At 42.8% G+C, this 26,098-nt stretch overlaps 2 protein-coding genes across 13 annotated transcripts in view; one reads left to right on the top strand and one right to left on the bottom strand.

Annotated features, from left to right (window-relative positions):
* Positions 1-26,098, bottom strand: part of LOC117202358 (basic proline-rich protein-like) — a 447,146-nt gene that overhangs the window by 125,768 nt on the left and 295,280 nt on the right. The window lies entirely within an intron of this gene.
* The window catches only part of VPS13D (vacuolar protein sorting 13 homolog D), a 245,260-nt gene that overhangs the window by 4,194 nt on the left and 214,968 nt on the right, over positions 1-26,098 (top strand). For 11 of the 12 annotated variants that reach the window (XM_033432975.2, XM_049695910.1, XM_049695917.1 and 8 more), the window contains exons 3-17: positions 5,621-5,698; positions 7,740-7,930; positions 8,028-8,108; positions 10,912-11,028; positions 13,743-13,847; positions 15,069-15,239; positions 15,658-15,758; positions 16,589-16,757; positions 18,969-19,070; positions 19,211-19,412; positions 20,502-20,681; positions 21,992-22,122; positions 23,339-23,414; positions 23,845-24,015; positions 25,031-25,161. In XM_033432975.2, coding sequence (XP_033288866.2) covers positions 5,621-5,698; positions 7,740-7,930; positions 8,028-8,108; positions 10,912-11,028; positions 13,743-13,847; positions 15,069-15,239; positions 15,658-15,758; positions 16,589-16,757; positions 18,969-19,070; positions 19,211-19,412; positions 20,502-20,681; positions 21,992-22,122; positions 23,339-23,414; positions 23,845-24,015; positions 25,031-25,161 — 2,006 coding nt within the window. Of the gene's footprint in view, positions 1-5,620; positions 5,699-7,739; positions 7,931-8,027; positions 8,109-10,911; positions 11,029-13,742; positions 13,848-15,068; positions 15,240-15,657; positions 15,759-16,588; positions 16,758-18,968; positions 19,071-19,210; positions 19,413-20,501; positions 20,682-21,991; positions 22,123-23,338; positions 23,415-23,844; positions 24,016-25,030; positions 25,162-26,098 lie in introns of those variants that run through there. The other variant, XM_033432980.2, reaches the window with a different exon arrangement.

The raw sequence follows: 26,098 nt of genomic DNA, 5'->3' as shown, positions 1-26,098 counted from the left end.
GCAGCCAGGATGTAGTGACAATGGCATTGGCTTCGGCTTCAAATCCTGCTGTGTTACTTGTTAGCTACATGAACAAGTCACTGAAATTCTGAGCCTCGGTTTCTTTAGAGAAAGAGGGTAATGTACCTTTACAGCATCGCTGAAAGGATCAAGTGGAGTGACCATTGAAGCTCCTATCCTGCTGGTGTGTAATAGACACCCAGTAGAAGTTTTAAAATACGTTACTGTGGGGTCTTCCAACAGAATTTCTGAGTTCTTGTCTTGCTGAGTAGTAACGTACCTAAAGCTTGAGACATTTTAGCCTTTACAGGTCTATACTGTGTAAATGCAGCCCAGTGGTTTGATGTGGGGATTGGAAAGCGGCTTTCTTCTCCTTCTCCTTGTTTTAATTTAAGTTCTGTTTGCTCAACTCAAAGTGGAACCCTTTAACAAATCTAGAGAAAGAAGATAAAGTCAGTTTGCAAACATGTAGAATCATAGAAAGAGGAAAGGAGGCCTCAGATATAGTGGAAACCTTCTGGGCTTCCTGGGAGTATGAGTTTTGGCAAGTGGACCAGGGCAGGTTAGTGGGGCTAGCAGTGATACAGATGTGTGTATAGTATGAGCACAGGGTGCAGTGATTTTCTCTTCCCAGAAGCAGCATTCTCCGGGGTTTTCTGACCCACCTAAACCAGTGGAGCGATCACAGCAGCAATAGGCGGTGGCGAGCTAGCACGGTTGCACCTCCCTGCTCCCTTCCTTTCTTTGGAAACAGAAGTGGGTTCTTTCCTGTTCTTCGGCTTTTCCTTCTGCCCTTTCCTAGAAGGCAGCTGCTGAGTGGAAAGTGAAAGTGACCAATTGTCAGGGCGGGGCTGTGTTTAAAGTGCAATAATAGTGTGAGGTTCACCTCTTTGGTCACTTATTGAAGTTCTCAGACACACTGTGAAGCTAACCAGGTTGTACAGGGCAGGTAACAGGGTCTAGAAGGAGCAACATTGTTATTAGCAACAACATTGCTAATAACAGAGCTGGCTTTCTCAAGAGTGGTATGGTAAGAAGAAGGATCTTTGCTAAAGAAATGAATAAATAGAAATTTGTGGTACCTGACAAATCATGGAGTCTATACTAATAATAGATTTCTAATCTCAGCAATTTTAGACAGAACATATCTTGTAAGGACAGCTGTGTGTATCTCTGAAGCTTTCTACTGCTTTTCTGTGCTTATCTTTTCTTAAAAATTCTTCTCTATGGCTTTTAATGAACCTGTGGAATTTGAGGAATGTTTCTCTGCAGAATAGAAAAATGCTTTTTCTTTCAAAACTTGTGTCAGTTAGGTACTCCGTCCTTATGGCTCCAAAGCACACCACGATGCTTGGCCAGAAAAGTTTTAGAGCATTGCAATGCACTGAGAGAATGGCTTGTAAAGGAGTTGACACTTTTTGTTGATCTTGATGACATAGTTAAGCAGTGTTTGGGGGCAGAGGGTACTAGATAGGAATAAGAATATTATTTCAGTCTGTGTGCAAATATTTACAGATGCTTTGGAAGATGCAAAGGCGACTGAAATAGTGGTCAAGGGTATAGATTTTGTAGCCAGACTGGGTTTGAATCCCAGTTCCTCCATTTACCAGTAACTTGGGCAAATTACTCAAATTCTTTTTTTCTTCTTCTGACAGTTTTATTGAGATATAATTGATATAGAGCACTGTGTAAGTTTAAGGTATACAGTATAATGGTTCGACTTACATACATCATGAAATGATTATCACAGTAAGTTTAGTGAACATCCATCATCTCATACAGATACAAAATTAAAGAAATAGAAAAAACATTTTTTCTTGTGATGAGAACTCTTAGGATTTACTCTCAACTTTCATATATAACATATATGTTAACTATATTTATCATGTTGTACATTACACCCTTAGTACTAAATTACTCAAATTCTACTAAGAATTAAATAGAAAATTAAATATTAAAATTGCTTTAGTCTCCCTTTCTGCAAGTTGGAGGTAATATTAACTATCTCATAAGGTTCTAAGAACTAAACACATTAATGTAGGTTCAAAGAGCTTAGAACTGTTCTTGGTCCTCCGTCAGTGTTAGTCATCATCATCATACAACCAGCAACATGTGATTAGCTGGTGGGTTGGACTTCAAGGGTAGATTGTGCACACATGCTAAAAGCAATAAAAATGCAAAGTAGCATATGAGTAGTGGAAGGACAGAGATAGGACTTGTATAACATTTCATTTGTTCAGTCATTCGACAGACTTTCACTGAGCACCTGCTTTGGGTAAGGCTCTGTTATGGAATGATACAAAACGGGGAGACAGAAGAAAATACTTGGAGCTCAGGCATAGGGTCTAACCCTGGTTTCACTACTTAACAGCTGTTTGTGGCTGTGAGCAAGTTACGGAAGCCTCCTCTTCATCCTCTGTCCCTCTTGCTGCCAGAGATCACACAGGTCTGGTATGAACTCTAGTACTACCACTGACCAGATCTATGATTTTTAAGCAGACTGCTTATCCTTTAAGCTCATTTTTCTTATCTTAAAAATGAAGAAAATAATAGTATTTCCTCATATTTTTGTGAGGATCAAATGAAGAAATGCATATGAAATGCTTGGAACATAGTAAGATCTCACTGAATGATAGCCATCCTCATCTTCCTCCTCCTCCCCCCCTCCTCCCCCTCCTCCTCCCCCCCCTCCTCCCCCTCCCTTCCCCCTCCTCCTCCCTCCTCCTTCCCTCCTCCTCCTTCCCTCCTCCTCCCCCTTCTCCCCCTCCTCCCCTCCTCTCCCTCCTCCCTCCCCCTCCTCTCCCTCCTCCCTCCCCCTCCTCTCCCTCCTCCCTCCTCCTCCCCCTCCCTCCTCCTCCTCCTCATCGTCATCATCATCATGGTCATTGTCATCATCATCATCCCAGCTCCACCTCTATAATCCCTGCCCTCAGAGAGCCATTAACCAGTCCTGGAGACAGAAATAAGTGTACAGTAATACAAGGCAGTATGTATTATGTTGTTATACTAGAGATACAGGCATAATGCAGTGGGAGGGGAGTCATTCTTCTTGTCTGGAGGACCCTGAGAAAGCTATTCTGGGGGTGGCTTTGAGTGGGTCTTAGCAGGATTTTGATAGATGGCCCAGGCTGGGTGACCACATTCCAGGCAGAATGAGGCGTGTGAGCAGAGGCGGAAGGCTGAAACCTGCCGGGTGTCTTTGGGATGGTTTGGGGCCAGAAGATAGCGGCTGCCAGTGCTGGTTCAAGGAGTCTGAACTCTGGGCCATGGGCATACATTTAGATTCCCCCTCCTTTTTTTTTTTTTTTTTTTTTTTAAATAAGCTCTGAACCTCAGGTTGGCCCTTTAAATGAGGTTGGCTTCCCTAGAGCTGAGGAAGGAAGATTGAGTAGTCATTAGGTATTACTCTAAATTCACCCCAGCTAGTGACTAGATTTCTTGTTAATCTGAGGTGAGGAATTTTTGGATGAGAGAGCCATCCATAAATAAGTCTGCAAATTATCTGTCTGGAAATCAACAAACATTATTATCTATAAGGTGCTCACCTATGCTGGGTGTTTTGTGGCCTGGTGCCTTGGAGGGACCTTTTCCAGCAGGGCCAGTTGTGGGTACATATGAGTGGGTGGGGAAGTAGGAAGCCTTTGATCTGTGTTTTGCCTGATTAGCCTTTTTAAAAAAATATTTATTTTTATTTATTTATTTTTGGCTGTGCTGGGTCTTAGTTGCGGCACATGGGATCTTTTTTTTTTTCAGTTGTGGCATGTGGACTTCTTAGTTGTGGCATGAGGCCTCTTAGTTGCAGCATGCATGCGGGATCTAATTCCCCGACCAGAGATCGAACCCGGGCCCCCTGCATTGGGAGCGCGGAGTCTTACCCACTGGGCCACCAGGGAAGTCCCTGATTCCCTTGTTTTTGACTTGCTATAGGCTGCCATTTCTCCTCATTCTTTTCTGTGTGTCCTCTCCTTTCTAGACCACCTCCTTTGCTGTCTGTGCTTCAGCTTCTTTAATTTTTCATTGCATGGATTGCCTGCAGTTCTTTCCACTTCTCCACTCTGTACAGCAGCCATGGAAACCTGGGGCCGTCTGCCTTTGTGACAGATTTGGGTATTGAAAAATAGGGCGAATGATTCAGATTGCAAATGTTGCTCTTCAGAAGTTATATACTTTCTTCCCTTTAAGTCGGTTTCAACTGATAAGGAATGTGTCTCATGTTTTTTCCCCCTTATGCTCATTTTCTCCCCAAGTGTGGATATAGGGTTGTTTCTGGGCTCTCTGGGATTATTAGCTTCTCCTTTTGTTAAGTCTTAAGGTAAGTGGAGCCCCATGTGAATAGATGTTCTTGCAAAAGTCTGAAAAATAAGTTGGGTGCATTTGTTCAGAATCTGCCAAAATGCTAGCTTTGAATACTTCTTTAGATGCCAATGCACAAGTCTTAATCATTCAAAGGGGAAAATAATTAAGTTTCTTGTATTAGTGTGTCTTTGGAGGAAAAGACTTGCTCTCCTTTCTTCTGGGTTCTCTTACCAGTTAATGGTTGCTGGGTGGTGGTTGTCTGTACTCCCTGTTCTTGAGAGTACATTTCAGACAGATTTAAGTGACTCAGAAATTGACTTGTGTTGCACAAATGAACAACTTTATAAAACGGCTGTTTCCCCAGCATTTTGGAGATGGGGACCCTGCCTGCCTTTGTTTTTATTCCCAGTGGCCAGCACAGTGCCTTAGGCGCAGGGGAGGGATCAGTATGTACTGGGTTGGCCAAAAAGTGCATTCGGGTTTTTCCATAAAAACCCGAATGCACTTTTTGGCCAACCCAGTATGTGTAAAGGGTTGATTTCCATAGCTGGGAGAGAGAGAGATCTAGCTGCACCCTTGTGACTAATCCTTCAGTCCGCTTTGGAGTCATCTTGTGCTTTTGGATTTAAGTAATTATAGAAACTGGGTCTGAAAAGGACCTTCAGCGGTGGTCCTGTTCATGCCTTTGCTCTCTGACTGGTTATTACACCTGCGAGTGAGGGTGCAGAGGAGAACCTGCAGAGGGGGCTCTCCAGAGGAGAGAGTATAAATTCCTCTTGATGACCAACTTTACAGGGGCTCTCTGACGTGGTATGGAATACACCCATTTTGGGGGAGGGGGAGGGCGGTGGGTAAGGAGAGCTTGTTAAAAATTGCAAATTTCTGTTTCAGACCCAGGAGCCTGCATTTCATCCTAGGTGATTCAGATGTTAATGGTCCTCTGGTGGAATAGTAGCCTAAACTAGGGGTCTGTAAACTGGCCAACTGGCCAGATCCCCTTGCTAGCTGAGAATGGCTTTTCCATTTTTAAAGGCTTGTAAAGAAACAAAACAAAAGGAGAATATACAGTAGACACGATAAGTCCTGAGATATTTACTATCTGGCTCATTAGAGTTAGATCCCTGCCTAAATCCTTCCATCTGCTGGTAAGCTTCAGCTGTTATTTACATGTCAGTGGGCTGGTCGGGAAATTAGTACAGAGAATGCACATTGGTATAGCCTGGGTCTAGATGTGAAACTCTCCCTTTACCCTTCATTGATTTGCACACAACAGGCAACTGCTGCATTTGTTGGATGAACATGTTATGGTATTTTTATTTTTTAGGTGCTGTTGAATTAGAAAACTTGCCTTTAAAGAAAGATGCCTTGAAAGAACTGGAATTACCATTTGAAGTCAAAGCTGGTATGTGGAACAAGGGAGTGGGAGGCAGTTTTGAGTCTTTTATCGATTGGGACGTGAAAACTGAGAGCCCTTGAGTTTGGCTCTGTTGGACCAGGAAGAGGCAGGGTTGGAAGGATAGAGTTTAGATCAGTCTTCAAATGTGGTCTCTAGGCCATTAGTATCAGGATGATCTTGGGGGTGGTGGTGGGGAGGTCAGGTGGCCCCCAGACTTACTGAATCAGAGTCTCTGAGGGAGTGTTGTTGAACCTGCATCTTTAATAAGCACCCCAGGTGATTCTTATGTTTACTAAAGTCTGAGAACTTCCATCCTAGATACAGGGGGTTCTTATTTTCAGAGAATTCATATTACTAAGAGACAGTTTACTCTGTTGAGTGAAAGGTGGGCTCTGGAACTGTATGCTTGCGTTTCTATTCCATATCTGCCATTTTCTGGCTGTGTGACCTTGGGGAGGTTCCCTAACCACTCTGAGAGTGTATCCTCATCTTAGGATGGGATAATACTAGTAGCTATATCATAGGTTTGTTGAGAGGAATACCTGAGTTAATGCATTAAAATGACTAGAACAGTGCCCGGCACACTCAGTTGATGTTTGCAATTATTATCGGAGTCTTGCAGTTACTAGGTTTGGTAAGGAAACAAGAATTATCACGGAATAAAAATATTCTGTATTAAGTGACCACTTATAAAATTAGTCCCTCTTTAGACACTGCTCGTCATTGAACAAACCTGTTGATATCAGTCAGTCTTTCCCTTATTTTGAGGGTACTTATGTTACAATAAAGTGCAAGTACAATGTAAATCAGTTGCTAGGTGAAATAAAATAGAAATCTTGCAAGAGATTTAGGCTTTCTTGAAGTCAATTCAGGTCATAGGTGAACTGCCAGAATCACAAGCAAAGGCACTGACAAGTTAGAATCTGAAAGAAACTCTCAAGAATGATGAAACAGTGGATACTTCCAAGAGAGTTCTTATTTGACTATCAAAGGATTAAGAGAGGCTCTTAGGGAAAATTGATGTTTTCTAATATTTTGGCAAAAGTGACCCTTTTTATGCTTTTTATGCAAAAATAAAATGTAACAGAAATTATATTTTGCTGTCATATAAGTGTCCTCCCAATTAATTTAGGTTAGAATTGCAACTGTACACTAATTATTGTTAAAATTCTTTGTTGTGAAAATTGGTGTATGGTTTCAGTTATAATATAAATTTTATTAAATGTAAAAAACTTACTTTCATTTTTCTAAAGTCAAAATTAAAATATTTTTTCATTATTTGTTGTAAGATTTCTTCATCTGTTACTGGATTACACAGTTGATCATTTGGTGTTAATGATACTCTGTTATCTTAAATATAACACATCGATCCTGCTCGAATTCTAGATCTTAGACAGTAATGATAACAGTCTGATAACATGTGTTGCTTTCAGAGGTAGACTGTTAGTTGGGCTGTGTGGATCTTTGAGAAATGGTAGAACTTGGGAAATAAGTGTCACAATTCTACCAGGCCATTTATAGCTTTCCCATCAGCCCGAGTTCTCATGAAGAATCAGAATTCTTTCTCGATAGAGTACCACTGCAACGTGACCTACGTTTCGGTTGCTGTGTTCAAGATTGGGCATATTGCTGAGTCTGATAACTCCCAATAAGTACCTATCAACCAGCTAATTAATAATGAACAAGAGATGAGTGTGTGCCCACGGTCTAGTACAGGTGCCATGGAAAGAAAAGACACCCCAGGGAAGTTTACGATGTAGTCCTGTTGGGGAAGAGGTATTTTCCAGAGGGAGATGTTGCATTAGATGTGAAAAAGTTACACTGACCTTTTTCCATCTTCTGCTTTATTATGCCTCATTCTTACAGATCTCAGCCCACTAATGTTTGTTTCACATGTACGAAAACTTGCTACTTGTTTTCTTAAATTAAAAAGTAAATGGTAATAATACTCCTTAAAGAAAACTAGAATACAGAAAAATAGAATTTAAAAATGTGTGCAAAAAAAAAAAATGTGTGCAGACAGTTAACAAGACTTTCCTTTTCGCAGGCTTAATTGGGAAGGTAACCCTTCAGATTCCCTTCTATCGCCCCCATGTGGACCCTTGGGTGATCTCCATCTCCAGCCTTCACTTAATTGGAGCCCCTGAAAAAATACAGGATTTCAATGATGAAAAGGAGAAGCTGTTGGAAAGGGAACGCAAGAAAGCTCTCCTTCAAGCCCTGGAGGAGAAGTGGAAGGCAAGGCAGAAATCCTTTTGGCCATGAGAGCGGTGGTGGTGAGACTTGAAATGAGCAAAGCACTAGATTCTGCTAACACCGGCTCTTTCCTTTGTAGAACGAACGCCAGCAGAAAGGGGAGTCCTACTGGTATTCAGTTACTGCCTCGGTAGTTACGAGAATTGTGGAGAATATTGAAGTAAGTCCTAATGGCTTTTATAAAGTATGAACACAGAAGGGATCGCTCAGGCTTAAGTGCATTTCACGTCCGTGGTTGCTGTTTCCTGTGGGTTTAACTGATAACAGGGTGTCTGCGGAGAGCGCTGATTGCTCATGTGTGCCTTTTCATAGGCGGTGCCAGAGGGAAAACCTGAAAAGCGAGTCCAGCTCTGGGCAGACACAGGTTTTTCTTGCTTCAGTTAGTGTGAGTAGGAGTTTTCATTTCATTGACATTTCACTTCATTTTCTTTACGAATATCGGAACCCTACTTGCTGAAGGATTTACCTCCCAAGAAGCCAGGTCACCTGAGTCTTCATGACTAAATCACTTAATCTCTTAGTCTCAGTTTCTTCATCTGTACAATGAGAGGGGTTGGATGTGGTTTCCAGTTGATTCCGTAGTGCACTGTGAACAGCCTAGTAAGATACTTGCTCTCACTGATGTGTCTGGAGGCAGTTTGTTGAGTTTCAGTGCTAGGGCTGTCGGCCCTCTTTTCTGCTTTAATTATTGTTTTGTTTGTCCTCAAAAACTAGAGCAGGGTTCACACTAATTTTCAGTGTGTCGTAAGTGTTAGCCCATGCTTCTTACCTCCAGGGTTTTCTTGCAGTACCAGAGTGACACAGGCCACATGTTTTTAAGGTGTCCCACTTCCCCCCAAAATACAGCCTGAGGTTGCTGGATTCATAAATTTGATAACATTGGGGGAAAAGATCAGTACGTTTGAGGTGACTGCTTTGAAATCTTTTCCAGGCAGTTATTTATTTATTTATCTATTTTAGCTGTCATTGATTTTTTAAAAAATTCCTCATTATTTTTATTTTTTAATAATAGCTTTATTGAGATTTAGTTCACATACTGTAAAGTTCACACTTTTAAAGTGTACAATCTAGTGTTTTTGGTATATATACAAAGTTGGGCATCGATCACCACTGTCTAATTCCAGAACATTTTCATCATACCCAACTAGTAGCCACTTCCAATTCCCCTCTCCCTCCAGCCCCCTACAACCACTAATCCACTTTGTGGATTTGCCTAGTCTGGACATTTCACATCAGTGGGGCTGTACTGGCCTTTTAGCATAATGCTTTCAAGGTTCATCCACGTTGTGGCATGTATCAGGACTTTATTCTTTTTATGACTGAATAATATATTCCATTGGATGGATTGCCAAAGATAAACAAAGCTGGAGTGAAGTTAAAGTGGTGAAAACAGACTTTATTCAGTGACTTCTGACAGTAGGGGAAGGAGCAGAGCTCCATTCCAGTTTGTACAGAGGTGACCAGGCCTTTTAAAGGGAGAATGGGGGCGGAGTGGGGGTGGGGAGAGGGCTCAGATGAAAAATTACAAAGCGTTGGTCAGTGTAGATATGATTAGGTCAGCTGTGTCTGCTAGCTGGGCTTCTGTCCTCCCAGAGAGAGGGGAGACAGAGGCTCCGCCCTTCCTGATGATTCCATTTCCAGGGAGTGGCATTTAGGTCCTTGAGTTGTAGGAGACACATCACATAGGGACAGAGAAAGGGTTTGCAGTTGTAAGCCCTTTTTGGTAAATGCTCTAAGAAGGGGTTCGGGTGTGCTCTTGTCAGGCGTCGGCTAGAACACACAGCCCTGAGCTTTTCTAGATGGGAACTCAGGAAGGGGATGGAATGTCCTGGAGACTCAGCCTTAGGCTGCTAGAAGCCTATGTTAAAATTTGGTCGGGTCTCTTAGGGTAGGCGTTTGAATGGAGTGCTCATACCTAGAGTTTTTGCAGTTCTCATGATAGACCACATTTTGTTTATCCGTTTGTCAGTTGATGGACATTTGGGTTGTTTCCACTTTTTGGCTATAAGGAATATTGCTGCTATAAACAGTCATGTGTATGGTTTTGTGTGAACGTATGTTTTCAGTTCTCTTGAGTATATGCCCAAGAGTGGAATTGTTGAGTCTTATGGTAACTATATGTTAAATTTTTTGAGGAACTATTTTACAGTTTCACCATTAATGTGTGAACATTTCAATTTTTCCACATCCTGATCAGGATTTGTTACTGTCTGTCTTTTAATAGTGGCCATATTAGTGGGTGTGAAGTGAAATCTCAGTGTGGTTTTGATTTGCGTTTCCTTAATGGTTAATGTTGTTGAGCATCTTTTCATGTGCTTATTGGCCATTTGTATCTCTTTTGGAGAAATGTCTGTCCAAATCCCATTTCCATTAAAAAAAAAGTATTTATTTATTTTTAACTATTGAGTTGTAAGAGTTCTTTATATATCCTGGATTTTAGTCCCTTATCATCAGATATATGATTTGCAAATATTTTCTCGCATTCTATGGGTTGTCTTTTCACTTTCTGTTATTATTTTTTAATTCATTGAAGCAGAGTGCTTTTTCTGTAGCCCCACTATAGGGGCAAGGGGTAATAAATAAGGTCAAAATGGAAATGCCCTGCTGGTGTTCCTGTGTCCAGGTTTGAGGACACAGAGGCAAGATTAAGATATCATAAGAGAGGGAGGGACAGTTATCTAGGTACAATGGTACTACTTTATTTCAGTGTTTAAGGTGTTTTCTGAAACGGTTTGATGAAAGTATTGTAACTCTCTTCTTGAGAAGGCACTGATCACAAGGAAGTGTCATTCATGTCCAGTTTGTGATTATAAATCTCTGAGGAACTTAGATTATCGGGGGTGTGTGTGACATAAGCTATGCGTTTGTGTAAAATGCCTGCTGTGGTTTACTTAAGTAGACTCCTGCCTGTGGTATTCTACCTGCAGCAGTTGTCTAAATGTGTTTTTTTTTTCCCGCTGCAGTTAAAAATTCAAGATGTCCATTTGCGCTTTGAAGATGGTATTACCAATCCTTCCCATCCTTTTGCGTTTGGCGTCTGCATTAAGAATGTGTCCATGCAGAATGCTGTGAACGAGCCTGTGAGTATGAAATAACGACTGCAAACTGGGAAGAAAGCGCTCGGTCTGGAGCATTTAGGGCTCTGCCTTGTGTCCTTTTGTGTTAGCTAAATGAGACCACGATCTTCTTCTCCATGTTCTTTGGAGGGTGTGGATGGATGTCTCTTGTCTCCTTTGCTGAAATAGGGAAACAGTTAATTTCTTCTGACCTGTTCTTATTTAATTCATCCATTAAACGTTGGCACATTTTGTACACGAAGAAACTGAGGTGCAGAAAGGATCTTATCTTTGATTTTCTTCTTACATTACATGCACTCTCGGGGTATGCTCATCCTGTTTCATAGTTTCAGCAGCCTCCTGGGAATATTTGCCGATGGCACCCGCATCTCGAAGGGCCATTCTCCACCCCTCTTCTGACCTTCAGATTCAAGGTCTCTAACTACCTATGGGACGCCTCTGTGGTATTTAGGCTCGTTGTAATCAAAATGATCCCATTATATTCCACCTACCCATTTCACTCCCTGAAACCAGCTGTTTTCCTTCATTCTCTAACATGTTACCGAATGTTACAAACACACATATGAAAACTGACATCGTTAGAGCCCTTTTATGTGCCAGGCACTGCTGTTAGTGCTTCACATGACTTCTCTCATTGAATTCCCAGTAACCTCCACCACTGTTATCCTTGCACTACAGCCGAGGACGCTGAGGAGCAGAAGGATGAGTGAGTGGTGGGCTTGGGTCTGGAGCCCAGGTGCACCGGCTGTAGATCAGGGGTTGGCAAACTGTGGCCTGGGGGCCAAATCTGCCCCGCCTGTTTTTGTAAATTAAGACTTAGTGCATCACTGCCACGCCCGTTCATTTACATGTTGTTAAGGCTGCTTTTGTGCTGCCGTGGCAGAGCTGAGTAGCTGCAGCAGAGAACGAATGGCCCCCAAAGCCTAAATGTTTGCTCTCTGGCCCTTTACAGAACAGGTTTGCCAGCCCTACTTCAGAGCACGTGTTCTTACCCATGACGCTAGTCCCTAGAAGCCTGTGCTCATCCCTTCACTTCTTATTCCTCAGTTTCCATATGCATTTGGTCACAGTGTCCTGCCAGTTTTTCCCACAAAATGTGTCAAATGTGGCTCTTACGCTTATCCTCACCGCGACTGTCTTGAGTTCAGGATCCTGCCAGCTTCTGCCTTGCTCAGTAAAGTCCTGACTTCCGTGACCTCCTTGCTTCCATCCTAGGCTCTTGATTCGTTCTGTGCCAATGCTTCTCAACCTTTCCCACGTCACGGCACACAGAGAAGGATCATGGTATTTGTACAGGACACTGGGGCAAATGGATGTGGCTGCTTGGGGCTGGAGGTGCTTAGCTCAGAGTAACCGAATACAGTGGACCCTCGAACAACATGGGTTTGAACTGTGCAGGTCCACTTAGATGCAGATTTCTTTCACTAAATACATACCACAGTATTACATGATCCTTGGATGTAGTACCTCGAATACGGAGGGCTGACTATAAAGTTATATGTGGATTTTCCACTTCACGGAGGGTCGGCGCCCTTAACTCCCATGTTGTTCAAGGGTTGCTGTATTCCTAAAATGTAACTCGATCGTATAAACTTGCTCATTATCTTGACACACCCATGACTCCGTCGGGGGAAGCTCCACTTTGCACTGTTGCTAGAGTTCTGTTTCTAAAACCCATACCGGGTCCTGGTGTGCATGCCTGCATCAGAACCCTCAGTGGCTCCAAGTCCCTTCAAGTATGATGTCCAGACTCCTTAATATGACAGACTTCTTATTGTATTTGTTTCCTAGGGCTATGATAGTAAATCACCACAAACTAGATGGCTTAAAACAACAGAGATTTATTTTCCTTAGTTCTGGAGGCCTGAGTCCAAAATCAAGGTGTTGGTAAGGTTGGTTCGCCCTGGAGGCTCTGAGGGAGAGACTGTCCCATGCCTCTCTCCTTGCTTCCGGCGGATGCCTTGGTGTTCCTTGGCTTGTGGATACATCACTCCAGTCTCCGCCTCCATCTTCATATGGCCTTCTTCCCCATGTGTCTGTTTTCTCTTCTTATAAGGACACCAGTGATTAGATTAGAGCCCAACCCAATCCAGTATGACCTCATTTTAATTTGATTACATCTGCAAAGACCCTATTTCCAAGTAAGGTCTCATTCACAGGTTCTGGGACGACATGAATTTTGGGGAGTGCGGGGGGGACTATTCAACCTAGTACACCTAGTAACGTTCCAACCTACATTTCTCAACACTTAACTAGCTCCTCACTTCAAGTGTGTGTCCATACACGTGAGCCGATACTGCCCCATCCCTGAGCACAGTGCTGCAGTTACACAGATGTGCTCGCCGTCCTCTGCAGCTGTCAGGCCTTTTGTGTCGTTGGCCCCACTCCTTGAAATGTGTCCCAGTCCCTCCTTCCCACCCTTTGTCTGAAACGAACACATCTTTTGATATTCATCTGCACAGTGACATTTTCTGTTTGTTTGCTTGTGGCATCTCGTATATCCTTCCTCTGCTTCCCTCTGCTTAATTAAAATTATTTGCATGTTTGTATTTCCAGTTAGTTAGATTCTGAACTCTGTAACCATGTTTTCATTCAGTTTTGTATCCTCAGCACCATGCAAAGCACCCGGTGCATGATTCCTCACAAATGGCCTGTTGAATGAATGGATAAGTTTGTGAATAAAGAATCATCTTATTTTCTTCCCTGTCTTCCCTCAGGTACAGAAATTAATGCGGAAAAAGCAGTTAGATGTGGCAGAGTTTAGCATCTATTGGGATGTCGATTGCACTTTATTGGGGGATTTGCCTCAGGTGGAGTTACAGGTATGATTGTGGCAGGGCTTTGTTATAACACAGCACGGCAGTAAAGTGGTGTAGTATTGTTGCCACATAAGGTTTTGTTCTCTGTGTCTCTGTTCCCATTCCCACCCCCTCTCCCTGCGTAGGCGTTCGCTCTCGAGTATGTATGCTTGAGGTACTTGCTGTGTCTGTAACTCTGAACAATATATAGGGATTTGTGTATGTTTTACATTTATAGTGTATTATTGATTTCTTTGTTTGCTTTTTTTCACTTAAATCTCTGTTTTTAAGATTGATCAGTATTGCTGCTTATACTTCTGCTTCATTGCTTCTGACTATTACATGGTATTCCATTGCATGCACTTACCATATTAGCATTCTCCACTCTCTTAGCCACCAGTGTACTAAGCATCCAGATTTTTAATGAATGAAGCGCCAGATCTGCTTCTTAAAGAAGAGCTTTCTTACAACATTTTGCGTTGAAATTTCACCTTCGGTGGCATTCCTTTGAGAAATACTTAGAAAGTCATTATAAATCATTGGATATAAAGTATTACTGTTTGTGAAGGATATTTTAAAAAACTCAGTTTAATCTTTTTGTAAAGAAATTGTAGGTGGTTTAAGTGAAATGGAGAAAAAGGACTCATATTTCCCTCAACCACGATTATCTTTGGCTTGCATGCTGTTGTGCAGAATGGTTTTTGTTTTGCTAATTTGATTAAATAAATACTGTGCATCCATACAGTAGAACAGTATGCAGCTATAAAAATAAAGGCAAAGATCTTTATGATGAATACGTGATAGTCTCTAAGATACAGTATTAAGTTTAAAAAACAAGATAAAAGAGCATATATATGCCATTTGTGTAAGAATGGTTTAAAAAACCAGAAAATTAGCATTTGGCTGACTGTGTACAGAATGCTTCTGGTGGAGTACATAAGAAGCTGGTGTCATTGGTTGCCTGTGAGTAGGGTAACTGGGTGGCTGGAGGATGGGAGTTGGAAGGAGAGGTTGCACTTTTTTTGCCTTTTAAATTTTAAACCAGGTGGATGGTTTAAAATACACCTCGTGTATTACCTGTAAGAAATATAAATAAAAATTTTAAAATGCTAGAGAGCTTTAGATTCCCAGTTTTATCCTGCTTTTGGATTCTGATATAACATGCTGTAGATTAGACAGCATTCCAACAGGTGACTTGATCCTGAAAACATTTGCTATGATGACAGCCATTCTTGTGACACTCAGGAGGCCATGGACAAGAGCAAGGAGAGTCGAAATCATCACTACATCTTGGAGCCTGTGTGCGCGTCTGCTCTTCTGAAGAGAAACTGCTCTAAAGAGCCTCTGAGGTCTCGGCACACTCCCCGTATTGAATGTGATATTCATCTGGAGACCATTCCCTTGAAACTCTCTCAGGTTCCCTGTTTCTCCCTGTAACTCTCGGACTGGTAACTGGGGTGGAGGAAGCGTGTTGATAGAAGGGTCTGGATACTTCGAGGTCCCCTCGTGGGAAAGGAAGCGTGCATGAGACCAGGCTGTGGTGGGTGGAGAACCCACTGTCTTTATACAGTCGGATTGGGTGGGTCTCAGGTTAGTTTTGATTTGATATTTTAAGTGCTGAACAAAGAGTACAAGAGAGACAGTAAATTTACGTACTTTACTGACTGTTCAGAGCGACGTTGACACTTGGTGCCAGAGTTTAGCCTTGCAGTTTGCACTGGATTTCAGCTCAGTGGGTTGACTAATATGACTTGTTCCTGTGACGTATATGTCTTAACTGAGCAAAAGAAACAAACCAATTCTAACCTAGTGTCTCTTAACCTCTAATAAAAAGTTGCAATACCGGCAAATCATGGAATTCCTCAAGGAGCTGGAACGAAAGGAGAGGCAGTTGAAGTTCCGAAAATGGAAACCCAAAGTGGCCGTATCTGAGAAGTAAGGCTTGTCGATTAAGTGTTGTGTCTGAAATGCATTTTCTAGCATGTTCTTTTTTTGGACCTAGATCAGAAATATGCCTCACTGTCTTTTACACATGGTTGGAGATAAAAGTACAGTCGACTTTTCTGGGCTTTAAAATGCCATTTCTGTTGTTTATCATCATTGACATGCTACTGTATATCTCTTTGGTGTCGCGGGTTTACTCTTAGGTCGAGCATAGTGGAATTCAGGAGGTCCTCTCAGCCTCATTTAGTAAGGAGACTGGCGTTGCTCTGGTGGGCTCTGATTGTGTGGTAAATACTTTGCAGCACTCTTGAACCTACTTCCCTGTGTCTTTTCTCCTAAGTTGTTTGGTCAGCATTTATATAGTACACTTGATAACATCTATAGCAAAAATAAATCTTTTTTTATGTAGATGTGCTAAACTTGACGAGTCAATATATTAAAATTTTTAGATGCTGTGTATTTCCAGTCTTCCTTGAAATATTCCATTTAAAATCTTTAATAGTCAAATCCTTGCTGATTATCTTACGATGGTATTTACTGTATAGCCACCACTTGATTTTCTGTGGTAGGGGCTGATGTTATGGGTGATTCAGACCAATAGAGTAATGTGTTATAATCGGTGCATAAACTGAGGATCCAGTAGATTAACTTTCCCCATATGTTGAGGTTAGCCTAATATTATTTGAGTTTGAGGCATAAACAGATGGCTGACAAGAGAAGAGATGTCTCAGAAGGGGAGTGGTGTGTTGTGGATTGCTCTGGGTCAATAGCATTTTCATTGCTTTTATTGTAAATAACTAGATGGTTATGAACTGTTTCAGCTGCCGAGAGTGGTGGTATTTTGCTTTGAATGCCAACCTGCATGAGATCCGGGAGCAGAGGACGCGCTGCACGTGGGACTTCCTGTTGCGCCGGGCCCGTGATGCTGTGTCCTACACTGACAAATACTTTACCAAGTTGAAAGGAGGCTTGCTGTCTGCAGACGACAAGGTGAGGAGGCTGTTGTCTCTCATTTCTCGTCTCCAGTCAGAGGGTAAGGATGTCTCTCAAAGGCTGAAGAAAAGGGAACCTGTGAAGAAGTAAAGTCTTTGTTCGGGATCATAGTTTTACAGGATAAAGTCGGTCTTATTAGGGTGAGAGCTTCTTGGAAGGCCCAGCTTTGCCTTGGCAGGAAGCACCTTCTGTTGCTTGAGGAGAGCTGGGCCATGGGGTGGGAGGAAGAGAAAGGGGCCGTGGTCCTGCCAGGCCTACCCACTCCCCGCCCCCCCCCCCAGCTCTCCGTGCGGGGCCCAGAGAGACATTCCATCTAGTCACTCAGGTCTCTTCAACACCTGATCCTAATTCTTTTCTTGCAAAGTCTATAACTAATCTCTGTAGACTTTGGCCCACATTTTCCCTAATCCCAATTGACTTGATTGACCTTGGGGTTTTGGAGGTAGAGGCTAGGCCGAGGGTGTGAAGTAGGGGTGAAGGCAAGCTTCTGTTTTAGCTACCTGCAGGACCAGAGACCCTTAGAACCAGCAGTCCTGGAGCCCTGGTGTGAAGCTCCCTCCCTGCTCTAATCTGCCTCTGTCTCCTGGGGGAAGGCAGTAGGGAGTGTCTCCTCCTTGATTTGTTTCGGTTTTGTGAGAATCAGTTTTTATAATAGCAATTTAGACTGTTTCCGGTATTTTGGCTTGCGTACTATCTCTTAATTCACTCTTTCTTTAGTAAATCCTTCTAAGCTTCCCTTTAGCACCTGTCTTAGCTCGGGCTCCTATAACAACATGCCACAGACTGAGGGGCTTAAACAACAGACATTTATTTCTTAACAATTCTGGAGGCTTGAAAAGTCCATGATTAAGGTGCTGGCAGATTCGGTTCTTGGGGAAGACCAGCCTCCTGGCTTGTGGGTGGCCGCCTTCTCACTGTGTGCTTACTTGGCCTTTCCTGGGTAGAGAGAGATCTGTCTGCCTTCCCCTTCTTGTAAGGCAACTAATCCCATCATGATGGTTCCATGCTCATCACCTCATCTAATAAACCTGTTCACCTCCCATGGGCGCCACCTTCAAATCCCAGGTGTTAGGACTTCAACATATGAATTTTGGGGGGACACATTCAGCCTATGAGAGCACCCCACTGTGGTAACCAGTGGCAGTGCTGAACCCCTGGGTGTTTTCATCTCTTCTGCCAGCACCCCGGGCATGACCCACTCAATTTGCTAGTGCTTTTTTCACCAGTGTCAGGCATGGTTACTGACATAGAAACCTTATGAAAAGGATGGAATAAACCAGACCTTTTGTTTTGGATGGTTTTCTTAAAGGCACAGGCAAAGACATGGAGGGAGAGAAAAATCTAAATTACAACTGAGGTGAGCAAGTAAACACATATAATATCCTTTCTTAATCATAGCGTATAAGAAACAGCTTAGGATAGCTACCTCTGCTTTCTTTTGCATCTTTGCATGTAGCTGGCCACCGCTGTTCTTTCCTAACTAGCATGAAACAAATGAAAATGACCACTTCCTTGGTAATGTCCCATGTGAAACATAAAGGAGCTGGAGGAGGGCTTCCCTGGTGGCGCAGTGGTTGAGAGTCCGCCTGCCGATGCAGGGGACACGGGTTCGTGCCCTGGTCCGGGAGGATCCCACATGCCGCGGAGCGGCTGGGCCCGTAAGCCATGGCCGCTGGGCCTGCGCATCTGGAGCCTGTGCTCCACAACAGTGAGAGGCCGGCGTACCGAAGAAAAAAAAAAAAAAAAGGAGCTGGAGGCCTACACACTTACTCTGTAAACTTGGTCCTCAGTTTCCTCATCTGAAGTGGGAAGAATAATAACTGGCCACCAGCTTGAATCAATTGAGGTAACACATGTGAAGGCACTTTGTAAACTGCCATTGCTGTGCAAACATGGGATACTCTGGCAGCACATGTTCTTCATTTCCCATTTTCAACTCAGTACTGTGTCTGCTCCCTCTGTACTTACCATTAGTCTCATCTCAGAGACCAGGTAGAATCTATCAGCGTTATATGGAAAAGCTTTTTAAACCAGAAACATAGCAATTATGGAATTAACTGTTTATCTTCATTGTTTCTTGGCCTTCTAAATGTTGGGAAACGTTGGAGGCCAGTTGGGTTTCTTCACAGTACTGGATTGGTTTGTGAAGGTGTCCCGTTTCTCTGGAGCTATAATACCTGTTCTGTTTGTTTGTTTTCACCCAAACAGGAGGAAGTGTGTCGGATTGAAGAGGAACAGAGCTTTGAGGAATTGAAGATTTTGCGTGAACTGGTTCATGAACGATTTCACAAACAGGAAGAACTGGCAGAGGTAGGAAATCCTCTGTGAAAAGATGTGTTCTGACCCATTAGGCTCTGAGTGCCTCTGTGGGCAGACAGAATAAGCAGCGGTGTATCACTTCCTGTTTCTGTCTTCGGGTACTCATATGTGCTCATTTTTGATTGACACAGAGCTTACGAGAGCCTCAGTTGTATTCTCCGGGAGAGTCTCCTGGAGACCCAGAACCCAGCGGAGGCAGCGGGATGCTGCAGTACCTTCAGTCCTGGTTTCCTGGCTGGGGCGGCTGGTATGGGCAGCAGAGCCCTGAAGGGAAACCAGTCGAGGGCCTGACTGCAGAGCAGCACGAACACTGGACTCCTGAGGAGATCCTGGGTAAGGCAGGGCTGGCCTTTACTTGCCCTTCTTGGCTATAGTGAAAGGAGACCCTTGGTTCATAATTCATCTGTTATTTGTGAAATGGCCCATGGTATATTTCAAATAGAAAAAAAGTAGAAGGACTTCCCTAGTCAGTGCAGTCGTTAAAAATCCGCCTGCCAGTGCAGGGGATATGGGTTCGATCCCTGGTCCGGGAAGATCCCACATGCTGCTGAGCAGATAAGCCCGTGCGCCACAACTACTGAGCCTGCGCTCTAGAGCCCACGTGCCACAACTACTACTGAAGCCTGCATGCTGTAACTACTGAAGCCCGCATGCCTAGAGCCTGTGCTCTGCAACAAAGAGAAGCCACCTCAGTGTGAAACCTGTGCACTGCAACGAAGAGTAGCCCCCGCTTACTGCAACTAGAGAAAGCCTGTGCACAGCAACAGAGACCCAACACAGCCAAAAAAAAAAAAGACATTGGTAACGGTTTGTCTCATGTTCATAGAGTCAGAGAGAGGAAGTTTCAAGAGATACTTGTTTGCAACTGCATTACTGAATTTGTATATTAATATGGTTTCAGATCGATCTGAGTGGCAGTGATTGTAAGAGAATTAAATCTGAACAAGTTCAAAAGTTTTAAACTCTGAGGAGGCTTGAATACCAATCCGGAGCCACCTTTTACACCCAGGCTGTCCAGTACGGTAGCTGTAGTCACAAATGGCTATTTAAATTTATTAAACTAAAATAAAAAATTCACTTCTCAGTTGACTTGCCACATGAGCCACAGTGCTCAAAGCCACTTGTGGTTAGTGGCCACCGTGTAGGACAGTGCAGTGTAGGACAGTGCACTGCATCGGGCCGTGCTGCCTTATAGTGTACTTTATCATGAATTTGGCATCGTCCCTCATTTGACAGTAAGTTGATCAGGGCCCTTATAAAACAGTTAGGGTCGTTTCACATTGGTGAATAAAACAGTCACCCGTGACTTTGGAGTTCTTCCCTAAAAGGGGAAAATAGTTAAGTAATGTCATAATGACTGTGATCAGTGCTTTTTAAATTTTCCCATGTGTTTTCTTAAAGTCTTTTTTTCCTCACATTTAGGCTCCGAGGAGTTTTTTGACCCCACTGCAGACGCCTCTTGTATGAACACGTACACAAAGCGAGACCATGTCTTTGCCAAACTGAACTTACAGCTACAGCGAGGGACCGTGACTCTGCTGCACCAGGAGCTGGGAGCTGCCCAGATGAATCAGAGTGCTTTCATGCAGCTTGAGTTTTCAGGTATTGCTTCCAGAGAGCCACCTGATGCTCTGTATCTCTCTGGGCACGAGTGTCCACTTGAGTCTCATTATTTGCAGTAGTTATGTTCTAGAAAGTTGCGTGAATACTGACTCCGGGCTCCGAGGGGAAACACAAGGTTAGGTGCCTGCAAGCCTCTGGTCATCACATTCGTCAACGGATCAGTATATAACCTTGTCCTATGAGTGTGTGTGTTTAAAGACACCTTATTTTGTTATTTTTTTGGTACGTGGGCCTCTCACTGTTGTGGCCTCTCCTGTTGTGGAGCACAGGCTCTGGATGCGCAGGCTTAGCGGCCATGGCTCACGGGCCCAGCCGCTCTGCGGCATGTGGGATCTTCCCGGACCGGGGCACAAACCCGTGTCCCCTGCATCAGCAGGTGGACTCTCAACCGCTGCGCCACCAGGGAAGCCCCACCTTATTTAATATATGTTGTTGATTCATTAATTGAACTCATGGCCAGCGGCGTGTAACTCATGCCTGAGTGAAGCTTATCTACTACATGTATTTCCTCTGTAAGGCACAGCACTTGAGCACTGTGCTTGGGGACCCTTATAAACAACGAAATCACCAAGGAACAGCACAAAAATGCAAAAAACTGGCACTAAATAGACCACACAAGGGCACTTGTATGAGCTGAAACAAGAAGGCAGAGGATTGCCATGTTCATCTTCAGCTGGGAGCATGCGCTTCAGGTGACTCGAATTTTTGGCTGCTCTGCATATGTCCGCAGAGCACCGTGAGTATTATTTTGGGGTTACAAACAAATTTTAGGGAATAGGCGAATTTGTAAATATGGAGTCTGCGAATAATGAAGATTGACTGTATTTGACTTCTTTTTCTGAATTTGAATTAAAGGTATGTAAATAAATACCCAGATGTTCGTTTTCTCTTCTCACAAACAGATTTATTGCAGTTCATAAAATAGCCAGTTATCTGTGGCTTGTCAGTAGTTTAAAGGCAAATGACCAAAAAAAAAAAAAAATCCAGTTTGATTTTGACTTTATAATCTTGAGAGCTGAGAAATCATAAACTTAGTGTGAACTAGCAGATTGCTTGAATTTAATTGTAAAGTGCTCTGTTTAAAATTCATTCTGTTGGGAAACTTCTAATACTCCTTATAGATTTATATAGATAGACATATAATATGTAGATAGGGTTATTTTGTTCAAATTTCAAGGAGAAATAGTTCATGATATCTGATAGTCTTCTGTAAAATATTATATCTTATACTTTTAAAATAATTAAGGCTATGATGGCATAGTATAACTCTTAACATTTATTTTCTGTAGGTGTAAAACTTCTAGCAGAATCTCTTCCTCGAAGAAACTCCTCCTTGCTTTCAGTCCGGTTGGGTGGACTGTTTCTTCGAGACCTGGCCACAGAGGGGACTCTATTTCCTCTTCTGGTCTTCCCTAATCCAGTATGTACAGCAGTGGGATGGCTGATTCATCCAGGGTGTTCGTGAATTGTGGTCTGTTTTAGGCAACAAAAGTAGTATTAACCTGATTCATTCTGACATTTGATCATTTTGAGACAGGCTGATCAGAATCAAATTGGAGGTAGATAAGTTTTTTGTATTTGTCAGAGAGCAAGTGTTGGTGAGATTTATGGCAATGCCTTCTTCCCTCCCTGTGTTATAGCCACCTTGGAATAGTTGCTCTGATTTGGAAGAAAATGCTGTCAGCACCACTATTTTCTGCATTTCAAGGTCAATGTTGAATGTCCTCTGTATCCGACAGTGATTTTCATTCATTCTGACCCTCAGTCACTGATAGGTCATCTCATGTTTCCAGAGTTACAAAAGAACCACCACAAGTTTTCTCTATAGGTGTAGTTTTTTATATATAATATTCTTTTTAGACTAGAAGATCTTTGATCTTACTAAGTTGGCAAAAAGATGGTCAGAAGAGTTGAATCTTTTTTTTAAAAATAAATTTGTTTGTTTATTTATTTTTGGCTGCGTTGGGTCTTCGTTGCTGCATGTGGACTTTCTCTAGTTGCGGCGAGCGGGGGCTACTCTTCGTTGCGGCGTGCGGGCTTCTCATTGTGGTGGCTTCGCTTTGTTGTGGAGCGTGGGCGCTAGGCGCGCGAGCTTCAGTAGTTGTGACACACAGGCTCAGTAGTTGTGGCTCACGGGCTCTAGAGCGCAGGCTCAGTCGTTGTGGCGCACGGGCTTAGTTGCTCCATGGCATGTGGAATCTTCCCAGGCCAGGGCTTGAACCCGTGTTCGAGCCCTGCATTGACGGGTGGATTCTCAACCACTGCGCCACCAGGGAAGCCCAGAAGAGTTGAATCTTTAGCCCCTTATTCTTCTCATAATGTTTTGTCATGGGGCACTGGGGAGAGTGTGGGTGGGCAGAGTGAAAGTGTGAAAAGCTGTACACACTCAGTCCTTGTTGAGCAGTCGTTCATCAAGTGTGCTGAGTGCAGAGTAGCGCACTGCCCGTACCAGGCTGGGGAAAGGCACAGACTGGAGGGCTCAGCCTGCAAGTCCGCAGTCGCCTGGTGTCAGACGAGTTTTGATTCTGACTGTGCTAAGCAAGAGTGATGCCAAAGCATACTACATGAGAGAGCGTGTGCACAGTGAATTGGTCCCTCTCGCCCTGACCTTTTTGCATTTTGTGTGTGTTTATCAGCAAAAAGAAGTTGGCAGAGTCTCACAGTCTTTTGGACTCCAAACAGCATCTGCAGACAGAAGCGATCATTACCCTGGTAAATTGTCATATGTTCTTAAACTCATTCTTCAAAATGCGATGATTATAGATCAGTAGTCTTGGTCAGCAGAGAGGGAGTGTATCCTGTCTTGTGCCCAGTGGTTTGCTGTGTGGATCCCTGTCTGACTTGGAGACTGCCTCGTGCTCTCCCTCCACCCATGTGTGACTGGGGCAACTCTCAGGGCCCCCAGGTCCTGGGTTACTTACGTGTTGGGAATGAGTCCAACAACCTGGTCCTGTTTGAGGAGTCCTGTTGCCAATTAGTCAATCCTTATTAGGTTTTCTGTTTTATAAAATTTTCATAAATGAGAACTAATTGGAAAATAATTGAGAAAATGTCTTTTTTTCCCAGAAGTCCTTATCAGTTATCAAGAATAAGATGATTATTTTGCTGTGTTCCATTTTCTTTCTCTGGTTCTTTCCTTTAGCTGCAGACCCAGATGACCCATTTTTTGAGATGCTGTATGAGAGAAATCCAGTGCACAGCCATTTTGAGAGGCGGCTGAATGTCAACACGAGGCCCTTGAACATCATATATAATCCCCAGGCTATTAAAAAAGTAGCAGACTTTTTCTACAAGGGAAAGGTTCATACCTCAGGTTAACTTTTTTGTTTGTTTGCTCTTATGTGACTTTCTAAAGACATCTTTCTTGTCGTTTCTGGGACAAGGGTTATTATACATTCAGGTGACCTGGTAGTGGTAGAGAAGGCCTGCAGAGTAAGTGGATAGGGTTGTCCTTAGTTACTGAATCAAAGTGGATGTCCTTGGAAAGTTACTCTTCCAAGAGGAATCAATAGCCTTCATATTTTCTCTTTCTTTGCCTTCATTTAGCATGCATTTAAAATGCTTCCCATTCCATGAGGACAGTGATTTCCTTGGCTACCCAGGATATTTTAGGCCAGAGAATTTAGGAGGAATGTTCAGTTTCCTCCTAGATGACAGGATCAGTGGTTTGTTTTACTTGTTTCATGCAGCATTAAGTATTCCAAGGTTCACCATTGCACTCTCCTGTGTCATCATTGATTCACTTAGGCCTTCCTTTGGTCCCAAAAAAGATTTGAGGCAGTATGTGCAGAAGAAGCACTTCTGTTTGACAAGGAAGTCAGTAAAACAGTGGTACTTTCCTAAATGTATCCTGCCTCTCCCTCTTCATAACAATTGTTTTAGTTTTTGGTCCAGTTTTTTGAGTCTTTTCATTTAAACAGTGGCCATAAATATCTTGGCTTCATTGCTCTGTCACTGATAGAATGTAGAAGGCATATACTACTTCTAAATTCCAATTGCTCTTTCAGTGTAATATGCTTTTAAGAATTTTGAAATATAGTTTGGAATCTTTCAGAAACTGGTTCTAGAAATTCTAGTAACTTAGGTATCCTTCCCTCACATACTGCCTTTCTCCACATGGATGTTTTGAAAGGATGTGCCTTTCTCGCCCATCTTCGCCTCATTCCGGTTACCCTGTATGGCACCAGGTCAGACTGGAGTAAGGAACTGTTGTTGTACAGACTGTGTTCTAGCTTTGCTGGAAATCCCTGGTGAGAATAGAAGTTGCAGTGCTTTCTTTCACCCAGCCATTTGAAAATTCTGACTCCTGTATATTTCCCGTCTCGCAGGTTTTGGTTATCAGTCTGAACTTGAGTTGAGAGTGGCTGAAGCTGCCCGAAGACAATATAACAGACTGAAGATGCAGACCAAGGCGGAAATCCGACAAACTCTTGATCGTTTGCTAGTGGGTGATTTCATTGTAAGTAGGCGTAGTAAATACTCTTTTTGGGGGGCGGGGAAGAGGAAGGTGTTTTTTCTAAGTTCTTTACCTACATAGATAGACATGCTTGTATCAGTTACACTGATTAAGTGAACTGAATCTAGGAAGTACTTAGCAGTTAGCAAAAAATAAAATCCCATGTCTTGTACAGTCAGGGTTTAATAAATAAAAACAAATGACTGAGACGAGATCATATTTCTTCCTTTTACCCATCTTGGAACACTCTCCAGACTCATCTTTGTTCCGTTTTCTAGACCTGACATTTTGTAAATATTTCACTTAAGAACACCCCCTTTCATGTACTGTTAGCAGAAGAAAAACAATTGGAATGATGCCCCAGTTGTAATTCCTGGGAAGGATGGTCACTTTGTGATGCTAAGTGACCAGCTGACATGAGGATGCCGTAAGTAGAAAGGGAGAGCCCAGAGCCATCTCAACAGTCCAGCAAAACTGGGTTTCTGAACACCAGACACACAAATAAACTCAAAGTGGATTAAAGACCTAAATGTAAGACTGGACACTATAAAACTCTTAGAGGAAAACATAGGCAGAACACTCTGACATAAATCGCAGCAATATCTTTTTTGATCTACCTTCTAGAGTAATGAAAATAAAAACAAAAATAAACAAATGGGACCTAATTAAACTAAAAAGCTTTTGCACAGCAAAGGAAACCATAAACAAAACGAAAAGACAGCCCACAGAATGGGAGAAAATATTTGCAAATGAAGTGAACAAGGGATTAATCTCCAAAATATACAAACAGCTCATGGAGTTCAATATCAAAAAAAGGAACAACCCAATCAAAAAATGGGTGGGAGATCTAAATAGACATTTCTCCTGAGAAGACATACAGATGGCCAAAAAGCACATGGAAAGATGCTAAACATCACTAATTATTAGAGAAATGCAAATC

Source organism: Orcinus orca, chromosome 1 (genome assembly GCF_937001465.1).
Source record: "Orcinus orca chromosome 1, mOrcOrc1.1, whole genome shotgun sequence".
In the NCBI taxonomy this organism is placed as follows: Eukaryota; Metazoa; Chordata; class Mammalia; order Artiodactyla; family Delphinidae; genus Orcinus; species Orcinus orca.
This window is presented reverse-complemented; position numbering and strand designations above follow the sequence as displayed.